This window comes from Lipophrys pholis (genome assembly GCF_963383615.2).
Source record: "Lipophrys pholis genome assembly, chromosome: 18".
Taxonomy (NCBI): Eukaryota; Metazoa; Chordata; class Actinopteri; order Blenniiformes; family Blenniidae; genus Lipophrys; species Lipophrys pholis.
The window spans coordinates 262,882-275,082 of NC_137646.1; the positions used below are offsets into that span (position 1 = coordinate 262,882).

At 40.6% G+C, this 12,201-nt stretch overlaps 1 protein-coding gene across 4 annotated transcripts in view; it reads right to left on the minus strand.

Annotated features, from left to right (window-relative positions):
* Window positions 1-2,578: 2,578 nt before the first annotated feature.
* The window catches only part of LOC308123378 (C-type mannose receptor 2-like), a 68,741-nt gene continuing 59,118 nt past the window's right edge, over window positions 2,579-12,201 (minus strand). The window contains exons 1-9 of one of the 4 annotated variants that reach the window (XR_013936211.1): window positions 7,980-8,088; window positions 7,776-7,818; window positions 7,377-7,544; window positions 6,591-6,815; window positions 6,273-6,372; window positions 5,939-6,174; window positions 5,344-5,601; window positions 4,897-5,076; window positions 2,927-4,110 (exon numbers count right to left, since the gene is read on the minus strand). Coding sequence is in view for 3 of the 4 variants with exons in the window: in XM_080485837.1 (XP_080341963.1) it covers window positions 3,510-3,544; window positions 5,344-5,601; window positions 5,939-6,174; window positions 6,273-6,372; window positions 6,591-6,815; window positions 7,377-7,544; window positions 7,776-7,818; window positions 7,980-7,982 (1,068 nt within the window). In the remaining variant the exon portion in view is untranslated. Of the gene's footprint in view, window positions 4,111-4,458; window positions 5,077-5,343; window positions 5,602-5,938; window positions 6,175-6,272; window positions 6,373-6,590; window positions 6,816-7,376; window positions 7,545-7,775; window positions 7,819-7,979; window positions 8,128-12,201 lie in introns of those variants that run through there. The other 3 variants (XM_080485837.1, XM_080485838.1, XM_080485839.1) reach the window with 3 other exon arrangements.

The following is a 12,201-nucleotide window of genomic DNA, read 5'->3' on the forward strand; positions in this document are numbered from 1 at the left end:
CTCATCCCCTCATCCTTGACGGAGTTGTCACGTCAGAGGGCAGAACCTATATCCCTCCAGTGCGCGCACTCCGGAGGAGGAGAAAACCAAGCACATGAGTGATCGGAAGCAGAGAGTGACACAGGTGGCTCAATCAACGCGGGCAGCGCGAGCCAAAACAGCCAAAAGTATCTCGAGCGGGGTAAATCTATCGTGCAGGCGATCTCCCCAAAGGCACGTCAAAAGACGTCTGAAGAACAGCTGGTGAGCGCTGCCATGACTGTTTACATTGCGAGAGTAGGTGACTCTGTGGTGCGTTCATGCGCGCTGGGAATCAGAAGGCACGAACATGTGAACAGAACTCTTTTGATTTACAATGATCGATCGTTGATTGTGAGAAAACAGTGAAGAAAATATAGCTATAATTTTGAAATTAGAGTTTCTGAACTGTTTATTTGTATTTTGAATCGTGGATTGATTATTTGATTTACTGAAAGTAAATGTTTGATTTGCTAAAACTTACTAGAATAAAAAGTGTTAAGAATTAAGGGGAAAAGTATAAATACTTAGTAGGCATGTGGAAATTATTATTTTGTGATTTCATTTTCTTATTTTGTGATGGTAACACCATAAGACTGCTAAAAAATGTACACTTAGTTAAAATACAATTTCAATTCTTAAAGAGAAAAACACAGAATGAAAAATGTGCTTGTTGTTAAGAAAGGTGTGAAAATCTGCGAATCTGAAAACAAACCATATGTACATGTGCTTATCCTGCATTCCCTTTGTTCCTTTGAGGTTTTTCCCACCCGCTGCAAATGACTGCAAAAGAAAATAAAAGCAGCCAATACGCAAAGAGTGGAGTCCTGTGGTTCAGTTGGGAGGATGTCCTATCAAGTGGGGACAATCTGCAAAAATATAGACGCACTTGACAACTACAGTTAATCGATATTACCTTCAGACAGAAGCACCACAGACCTGGATCAGCTTCTGTTGCTGCTCCTCAGAGTCCCCCAGCTTATTTTCTTTTACGAAAGCCGACATTTACCAGGTTTCCCTGTTTCAAATTGAGCGAATGTATGATTTAATGACGTTTAAGACTAGCGCCCCTACACTTCAATGGTGAGGACAGGAATTGCATGCAGGCCGGCAACTTTATTAAAGTGAAAGAGTGAAGATTCACCCTCATGCACAAATAAAAATAAATGAAAATAGCCTAATTTAACACATGGTCATGACAAAACTGAAAACAAACAACAAACAAAAAGGAATGCACTGATGCTTTGATCCAAGTCTGGGAGGGGATCCCTCAGGAGAACATCCCCCAGGAGAACGTCCCCCAGGAGAACATCCCTCAGGAGAACATCCCCCAGGAGAACGTCCCTCAGGAGAACGTCACTCAGGAGGACATCCCTCAGGAGAACATCCGTCGGATGTGTTATTTTAGTCTTCCCTTTATTTTTCTGAGCGGTGAAAATGAGAAGATCCTTCTTCCTTCTGCCTCATACAACACGTTTGGCACAAGACTGCTTGTACATGCTTCATGCTGCATCTTTTGACTCTAGTTTTTCTATTTGTACATAAACATTTCTTCACCTATTCTTGCACCACTTTCTATTTATGTATTGTAGACAGTCATTGACTTATTTTGCACCGTTTTCTTTTACATGCTATTTTGCTGCTGGCATTCTCTGTGAACAGCAGAAGAAGAATTTCCTCGTACAGGGGAAACAGGTTTGGTGATTTGCATATGACAATAAACTGGAATTTAATTTAAACTCTGAATAAGGATCTAGAAGAGGGGAGTTGTTCATTGCTGTATAGCTTCATCTTTTCTTTTTTTCTGTCCTCGCTTGCTTTTGACTTATATGGTTGTATATGGGTATAAATGATCAATACTGTAATTGAAGAACAAAGTTTGCAAGCTCTTTCATTCTACAGCATTCCTAAAGCGACTTTACCTGGTGTTAAGAGATTCTATTCTTAAAATAACTGCTCTGCCTTAAAACTGTGTGAAAGATACTAACTTGCTCTGAGGAAATTTGCTTAGCGCATGACTAACAATCTGCTGAGGTCAGCTCTAATGAGAAACAACTTTAGTTTATGGTTGCAGGATGCTGCCTGTAAAATGTGCTTATCTCAGTGTTTGGAGGAGACAAAGCCTGTGAAACAGGAACTTGAGTGGGGGGATCGAAACCTAGACTACAATCGGAGGAACCCCGTCACAACTGGTCCCTTTTGATGACCTCCCTCAAGTACCCCTTGACCCAGGCTGGCTTCGTGACATCCTGCAAACCTCAGCTAACCCTGCGGTGACCCCGTGACTCACCATCTGGACCGTCCTGCCCCTGTGAGCAGATGAATGCATAAATACACATGTTGCATCGGCAGACATGCTCGCAGTTCACGTCGCTCGGTTTAGAGTATGAACCAGGACCCAGAATTCTGTAAATTGAGAATATTGCTTGCTTACCGCACTTCAATATAGTTTGATAATCAATTTTTAAGAAACCTGACTCATGTGTCTTTCTTTAGTTAGACTGGCAACAAAAGGACTTGTGGTGCAAATTGAAAGCACCCAAAACTGGTAACTTCTGTTGAAAATACTGTCATTTCTTTATTGATGAAGCAGTCAGGCCTTGGCATGCAATGATGTAACGCTGCATTTCTTCGATGGTGGAAAACAAATGAATGACTGACAGATAAAAAGCTTAAAAAAAAAAAAAGGATACCTACAAAAAAGTTTGTTTTGGGGGATTAGCATTGGCAGTATTCCTCCACACTGACTCTGTGCACCGTTTGCAAGTTATCCCTGTGTATGTGTGGGTTTTCTCACATAGCCAGAGCAGTATAGTGAGAAAAGGTGAAGGCCAGAGTGAAAGACTGTCGAAGTTATTCTTTAGAAAATAAAGATCTTCAATGTGATTTACTACAGTGACACAAGTTTGGTTGGAAAACAACTATTTATTCATTTTAAATCAAGAACTGAAATGAAAGATGAAAGGATGAGACCAGTCACAGTCATGAAATTATGATCCCTGGTCAACTCTTCCCCTCACGTGCAGTACATACAAAACCCCAGCAGATGTCACTATAATCACACCCAAGCGCTTGTCAATCGCTTTCAAGGAAGCTTTCTCAAATTTCACCACCACCAAGCAAAGGTGCAACAATCCACACAACAAAATCAAAATGGCAAAGCAAAATCACAAATCCAAGAATCCACGAGACAAACAGACAACATCCCTGCATAATGTCGCCTTTTTTAACTTGTGTGAACAATATAGAGAGTCAGGACGAGAGGACAGCCCTGAGCAATAATATGGAAATGATTTAACGATGACAGAAAAGTGGAAATAGCTTCATCAAAACTCATCCCTGCCACTCTTGCAGTGACATTAATTACACAAAGTGATGCAATGCATTAATTATATATCATATAATTCCCCTGGAAAGTGACTTTGAATGTAAAAGGTTGAAATCCTTCCATGTGCGTCTCCAATTGGAGCCAGTAGTTTCAAGTAATAGACTTATTCCTCACAGAATGGGATGACAAGTTGTCCTCCTCCATGAGCAGAACTATGTGTTATTTTAGTCTTCCCTTTATTTTTCTGAGCGGTGAAAATGAGAAGATCCTTCTTCCTTCTGCCTCATACAACACGTTTGGCACAAGACTGCTTGTACATGCTTCATGCTGCATCTTTTGACTCTAGTTTTTCTATTTTTTCATAAACATTTCTTCACCTATTCTTGCACCACTTTCTATTTATGTATTGTAGACAGTCATTGACTTATTTTGCACCGTTTTCTTTTACATGCTATTTTGCTGCTGGCATTCTCTGTGAACAGCAGAAAAAGAATTTCCTCGTACAGGGGAAACAGGTTTGGTGATTTGCATATGACAATAAACTGGAATTTAATTTAAACTCTGAATAAGGATCTAGAAGAGGGGAGTTGTTCATTGCCGTATAGCTTCATCTTTTTTCTTTTTCTGTCCTCACTTGCTTTTGACTTATATGGTTGTATATGGGTATAAATGATCAATACTGTAATTGAAGAACAAAGTTTGCAAGCTCTTTCATTCTACAGCATTCCTAAAGTGACTTTACCTGGTAACTTCTGTTTAAAATACTTCAACTCTCATTTCTTTATTGATGAAGCAGTCAGGCCTTGGCATGCAATGATGGAACGCTGCATTTCTTCGATGGTGGAAAACAAATGAATGACTGACAGATAAAAAGCTAAAAAAAAAAAAAAAGGATACCTACAAAAAAGTTTGTTTTGGGGGATTAGCATTGGCAGTATTCCTCCACACTGACTCTGTGCACCGTTTGCAAGTTATCCCTGTGTATGTGTGGGTTTTCTCACATAGCCAGAGCAGTATAGTGAGAAAAGGTGGAGGCCAGAGTGAAAGACTGTCAAAGTTATTCTTTAGAAAATAAAGATCTTCAATGTGATTTACTACAGTGACACAAGTTTGGTTGGAAAACAACTATTTATTTATTTTAAATCAAGAACTGAAATGAAAGATGAAAGGATGAGACCAGTCACAGTCATGAAATTATGATCCCTGGTCAAATCTTCCCCTCACGTGCAGTACATACAAACCCCCAGCAGATGTCACTATAATCACGCCCAAGCGCTTGTCAATCGCTTTCAAGGAAGTTTTCTCAAATTTCACCACCACCAGGCAAAGGTGCAACAATCCACAGAACAAAATCAAAATGGCAAAGCAAAATCACAAATCCAAGAATCCACGAGACAAACAGACAACATCCCTGCATAATGTCGCCTTTTTTAACTTGTGTGAACAATATAGAGAGTCAGGACGAGAGGACAGCCCTGAGCAATAATATGGAAATGATTTAACGATGACAGAAAAGTGGAAATAGCTTCATCAAAACTCATCCCTGCCACTCTTGCAGTGACATTAATTACACAAAGTGATGCTATGCATTTATTATATATCATATAATTGTCTTGGAAAGTGACTTTGAATGTAAAAGGTTGAAATCCTTCCATGTGCGTCTCCAGTTGGATCCAGTAGTTTCAAGTAGTAGACTTATACCTCACAGAATAGGATGACAAGTTGTCCTCCTCCATGAGCAGAATTTAAAAAGAAAAAATGTTAGAAAAAACACAACAAACACACAGAAAATATGTCCATATTGGGAATTGAAGAACACTTTTCAAAAGTATAATTTAAAATAAATGATGGTTAATACTAAAAAGGTAATTTATATTAGTCTCAAATCGACCAAAATAGCCTCCTTGTCCGATTGTGAGAGTTTATCGCTTGAACTGAATCTGACTTTCTAATGTCGTTCATCTGAGTGTTTGATGACACGAGTCAAGACGTCTTACCAGTGACTGCATTAATGCTGACTCCGCCGCTTCTGATGCTCCCAAACACAGAGAAGACAGTGAATGTGTACTCAGTTGCAGCAGAGAGAGATGAGACTGTGTGAGTTACTGGTCCGTCTCCATCTGGTGCTCTGATGTTTGTCTCGGCACCATTAAACTGGAGGATGAAGCTGATGTTGTTGTTCACTTTGTTCCACTGCAGAGTGACACTGGTCTCACTTTGTCCTGTTGACCTGAAGTCTTCTACAGGAGCTGGAGCTGAGAACCACAGAACAACTTACTTACTATCAGTGGCAGACGTGAAACAGAATGACCAAACATGTTTGTATCTTGTGTTTATAGAAGCACCAATTTAATACAACATACATATAAACTATTGTTGCATAGCAGCTTTATGTAAATCGTTCAAACATTTGCATTGTAATCCAGTGACGTGCCGAGAGATGAGTCACTGATTCTTTCAAATATTTGTAAATGGAGTTTATGAAAACACTGTTTTTGCAATAAGAATTTGCAAGGATGGAATAAGTCTTATTGTGGGATATCAACGCCACAAGCATGCAGTATTTAGTAGTAAAAATAACATATATATTACTTGCTGTGTAACAGACAAAAGGCCGTTGGATGGAGCAGCGTTCATCTGACCACAGTCCCGACTCCAATGATGTAGCGACGCACGTCTCGCCTCCAGTGTTGGGCTGGTTGTTCTCCCAGTTTCGATATAGAGAGTCACTCCCATCAGACCAAACTTTTCGCCGATACAGACCAATCCACACAAAGTTGCCACCTGCAACTCTCTTGACCATTTCATTTTCAGCCTCGTTTCGTATGCTGTGGAGGGAAGAGTAGCAGATCTGCATCGTACTGTATGTAAAACAAATTCACAGATTCATGGATGGAATGAACAAATTAGTGAGTTCATACGGTACCTGGCCAGATCGACATAGTTCTCTCTGCAGAACCTCTGAGCTTCTGTCCAAGTGCTTAATGTTTCAATCCTAACAAAGGTTGCTTTTCCATTCAATGTACCTGGAAATATAGACACTTTTTTTTCTTTAATAAACAAAGAATGAGTTCTTCTACTATTTGCTGTGAATCAAAATAAAAGAAAAAGCTGAATATTTGACAGTAGTTTCTAAGGCAGTGACTTATTCAACACATTTACACACAGTCTGAAGTATTGACATTTCTGGAAGCTCTTGTTGAAAAGTAATGCTTTTAAAATGTTACTCTTCAAAAAAACTCACCACTGAAGCACACAGACTGAAGTTTGAAACTGCAAGACACGTCATTCCATTTGCCATTGAATGAACTCCAAAGTACTCCACAGTTTTCTCTTCCATCATAATTGTCAGGCTGACCACTGAACCAATTTCTATACGTCGCCTCTCCCTCGCCATAGAAGCTGCTGTCATTTAAGGACCACATCCAGCTGTTTTGCAAGTCATCATGAAGACCAATCCAGGCTTTTCCTGCTCAAATAAAAGATGTTGATTCGGTCAAAAACAAGACAATTGAAACTTGCCATTGTGGATTATTCTGTGTGTGTTGGAGCCATTTGAGACTATAAATGTTCTTTGTCAAATTGGTGCAAACTTAAGTGATGATAAGAAATACTAATTAAAGTTTTCCTATTATTGTTTGTTTGTTAGTTATTTTGATCATTAGAAATGTGTGGATCTCTCCTCCTCCTCGTCAGGCCTTCCTCCTTAGAATCAGGAGGAGGTGAAGCTGTGAGTGTGGAAGGAGGAGGGAGTGATGGTTTTTCTACCGCAGGCACACAAGCCTGTACAAACTAGAATTTATGTTAAGTATTTGTATTATTGAAGAACGTAAACCACAGAGAATATTTTTTGTTTGTTTAAATAAATAGTGCATCTTTATTGTGAAACCTGGAAAATCTCTCTGCCAGTGTTTTTTACTTTCTGCGAGTCGAAAATCTCCTCAATGTGCAACTCTAAATTTAGATTTTTGGGACGAAAGACTGGCCACAACAGTGTGTGTCAAATACGGTGCAAGTATTCAGGACTCACCAGTATCGCTCGAAGTTGTGTTTCCAACTGCATCAACGTCAGCTGCACTTTCAATAGTGGCCAGATCAGTGTAGTCATCCCTGCACACACGCTGAGCGTTTGTCCAGTTCAGAGGAGTATTTACAAAGTTGTAGTGAGTTTGGCCAAAACCTACATTGGTGATCACTCCTAAAGCAAACCAGAATATACAATGTATTAATCAAAAGTATGCTCCGTTTGATTTGCTCTTCATCTGTCACTATTTTCCTGTTTGGATGTTTTTCTTTCCATCCCCTTTGCTTCCTGTTTTCTCCTGAAACACACCCATCCTCCGCAGGGGCCTTGTCATCCTAACAAGGTGCAGCAACACTTTAGAAACATGAGCTACAGATGTAATTGCCTTTTTAAAATTGCACCAACCTGTGAGAACAAAAAGCACCAGTCCCCTCTCCATGAGGTAAACCTTTAAAAAGATGCAAAAAAAAAAGTATTCTTTCATTCTAAAGCTTAATTCCTGATCACATTATTCATGTACATGCCACATCTGACATGGAACATTAGGAAACGTGTCATAAAATAATTAATATTAATCTAAAAGTAACCTTTAAAATATACTGGACTCACCATTGTCTCTGTAACCTCCGGAGCTCTTGGGAACACCGACAGTGACTAAAGGCTGGTTTGGCTCCTATCAGTTTTCAGCAGCTGTGACTGAACAAAGTGTCGCTCTGCTGCTGTATATTCTGTGTTTTTTCTTCTTCCTCGTGTGTCTGTGTGCTGGGAGGAGTCAACAAGACCTGCACTGGAGCTGAGCTGCACACCTGAGAGTATGTAAATAAGTAAGTACGTAAGTAAGTAAGTAAATTTTATTTCTTTAGCGCTTTTCACAGACACGGAGTCACAAAGTGCTTCACAGTAAAAACAAATAAAAACAGAGAAGAGAAAAAAACATCTTAAAAACACAAGAAATGTCGACAGTCGGCAGCGTGGGTCGATTAGACTAGAATGTTTTGGCAAACAAATGTGTTTTTAGGCACTTTTTAAAGATGTCCGCTGAGTCCAGGGAGCGCAGGTCAAGTGGGAGTTCATTCCAAAGTCGGGGTGCGGCAGCTTTGAATGATGGGTCTCCCCGGGTTTTAAAACAAGTACATGGAACTTTTATTAGGTTCTGCCCAGACGATCTCGAGGTCCGAGTCGAGCTGTAGGGCTTTATGAGGTCAGCAATGTAAGGAGGAGCTGGACCATGTAGGGCTCGAAAAGTTAGCACCAAGATTTTATATTGAACACGAGACTCAACAGGGAGCCAGTGAAGAGATCTTAACACAGGGGGGGGGGGGGCCCTCCTGTTGGTGCTGGTCAGAAGTCTGGCGGCTGAGTTCTGGACTAACTGTAACCGAGCCAGCTCTTTTTTGTTGAGTCATGTAAAGAGGCATCATAGGCCTCGTTTCCACTGCACGGTACCGCACGGTACGGTAAACAGCGTACCCACACCCAACTCTGTTGCTCCGTCCCACCGCAGAGAGTCGGGGTTGTGAACGGCTGCATGATGACGCAGGTATGTGACATCATCACGTGACAGTAAACACTGCGGGACCAGCCACAACAAACACATTTGTTCCGTTGCAGCTGAGACGTCTGAGTAAAGGCCCCTGCATCCTCCTATTAGAACCCATAAGAACTGAAGAAAAGCTGGTCGATGTGCCAACGTTTGTTGTTGTTGTTGTTCGGCAAGATGTTGGAGCGGCGAACTTTCTTCTTGTTCTTATAGAGCAGGGGCGGCCAAACAGTCAGAGACAAAGAGCCACAAGAATTACAGTACGTTGGTAGTACAAATAACTACATTATACACATGTGGGCTCACAATCAAACTCCCCCTCTCCCACAACTTCCTGAAAACAGCATCTTACCAGTGACTGCATTAATGCTGACTCCACTGCTTGTGACGCTCCCAAACCCAGAGAAGACAGTGAATGTGTCCTCAGTTGCAGCAGAGAGACATGAGACTGTGTGAGTTACTGGTCCGTCTCCATCTGGTGCTCTGATGTTTGTCTCGGTACCATTAAACTGGAGGATGAAGCTGATGTTGTTGTTCACTTTGTTCCACTGCAGAGTGACACTGGTCTCACTTTGTCCTGAAGTCTTCTACATGAGCTGGAGCTGAGAACCACAGAACAACTTACTTACTATCAAAGGCAGAAATGACGCTGAAGGACCAAATGTGATGGACAAAATCATGCAGCTATCTATTACCTTATGACATTATTTTTTTTTAATGGGATGTTGACGTATAACATCAGTAAAAGATATCCACTGCTGTAATCCAGTATTGTACGGTGAGTTTTATATCAGATGAGCCACTCACTCCTTCATAGCCAAATTTACAAAAATATGAACCCAGTACGAGAAATTCAATTTGCCATTCAGTTCCCGGCTATCACACTAACCACTGAATGGATTTCATTTCTCATATCAGAGTTCTGCACACATGCACGCATAATAAAGGTACGTATTTCACCAAAGTACATAGTTCAATGTCTTTCAGCTCGGACTTTACTTTTTGTTCCCCAACCAGTTTTTTTTTGTGTTTTATTCCGGGAACCCGCTTTGCTCCATGCTGGTGTACTGAGCCAGGCACCAGAAGACTGTTAGATACAACAAAACACTTCACTTGTACCTGCTTAATTACACATCACACACAGTCTCACCAGGTTTGATTTGCTCTTCATCGGTCACTATTTTCCTCTTTGGATGTTTTTCTTTCAATCCCCTTTGCTTCCTGTTTTCTCCTGAAACACACCAATCCTCCTCAGGGGCCTTGTCATCCTAACAAGGTGCAGCAACACTTTATAAACACATCAAGAAGAAAACATGAAGAATAACAACAGTTTTTCAACATATAAAAGGAAAAATCATATTTATTTCTCATGTGGATCGAATGTTCTATTGTCCTTTTTCCTTCTGTATTATATAATTTTTTTCTAACTAAGAAACATTTTCAAATTGATTTTTATTTTGAAGGAGCTCAGTGGTATGTGAGTACTGCAGTGTGTACTCCATATAAATTCATGTTCTGTGTTCCTCGATGCTTGAGTTGCAAACATCATAGGTCTTGTTCTAACGTGTGAAATTCTGTTAGTTAAATCACATCACAAAGCAGGAATACAGGTACTAAGTTGATATATTCTTTTCATTTAGCCCAGGGTCAATAACCTGAGAAGATGACTATAGACTTCTACACTGAGTATTATGAACTTTGTACTATGTGATTACAAAACACTTTCACCAACAGCAGGTTCCTCATTATTTCTGCTTATTTGCATCTTTTGATGCAAAATGTCATGTCGTGCCATCAGTCAAACAAATGTCTCTCATGTCCACACACTGTTAGTATCACAGATCAGATCATTTCCTCACCTCTCATTTGAATAACTAGGGAATATTTCCTGTTTGCCGTGTAGGTATATTCTACAAGCTTTTCATTGTGTAACGTCTCCACCATTGATGATGCTTTTGTGTTCTATGTTTCTGGAGCTCTCACTTCTACAAGCTGCTCAGAGACAAAGTTTATCACATTAACTAACAAGATTTCTGTCAGATTGACTGGATTCTTCAACCCTTGAGAAGAACAAACACACACATAAACGTATTCAGTCGGTCCTATGCTGTACGGTAGAAGGTGAAACAATAGTTCAACTGTAGTTAGTGAGCCGTAAATTCATTGTAGTCCAGCGAGGCTAAAACACATTATTGCCTCTGATTATACAAATTAAATATATAAGTTGTTGGTGACAAGTATTCCTAAAAGACTGGGACACGGCCCTTTCTGAAATATTAATTTGAGCTTTAACCTAAAACTAAACCTTTAGGTTCGATCAAACACATGGCAATCCTTCGCTCAGGTATTTCACTTAAACACAGGCTCATCATGAGGTGGAGATGGAATTGCATTTTTGCAATCGTTCATTTTAAAGCTTAATTCCTTTTTTTTTTTTTTTTTTTTTTTGCCCTTGTCTTGTTCGGCATTTTGGGCCAACAATATGATGTGATTGAGAGTGCTACATATATTATTTGCAGTTATCACACTGATCCAAATACTTTCCAACTGTTTTTGGATTAAACCAGCCTGAGCTGCTCTATCTAGACAGTAAAATGATTTCTTAGATTAACCAGCCTGAGCAGCTCTATCTCTAGACAGTAAGATGATTTCTTAGATTAACCAGCCTGAGCAGCTCTATCTAGACAGTAAAATGATTTCTTAGATTAACCAGCCTGAGCAGCTCTATCTCTAGACAGTAAGATGATTTCTTAGATTAACCAGCCTGAGCAGCTCTATCTAGACAGTAAAATGATTTCTTAGATTAACCAGCCTGAGCAGCTCTATCTAGACAGTAACATGATTTCTTAGATTAACCAGCCTGAGCAGCTCTATCTAGACAGTAACATGAAGCAGGAACATGAATTAACAAAGAGGCAACAACAAAAGAGGAACATGATTTTTAAAGTTTGAGCAAATGATGACAGAGAACAAACAACTTCAGAAGCACCTTTCGTGAGGAGTGGAAGTGTGTGTGTGTGTGTGTGTGTGTGTGTGTGTGTGTGTGTGTGTGTGTGTGTGTGTGTGTGTGTGTGTGTGGCTTGTCCACTGGGTGTGACCGGAACTGTTGTGGGGGGACCCGTAGCGACACCCCGGGGTCTGAGGCCATCGGGCCCGAACACCGCAACCCCGGCAGACGGCAGCCCCCCAGGCAAGAGGGGCCCACAAGAGAAGGATAAAGGGCACAGGGCCCCAGGCCCCGACCCAAGCCGCCAAGCCGAGAAAAGGCCGGAGCAGGGAGCAGGGCCCCCG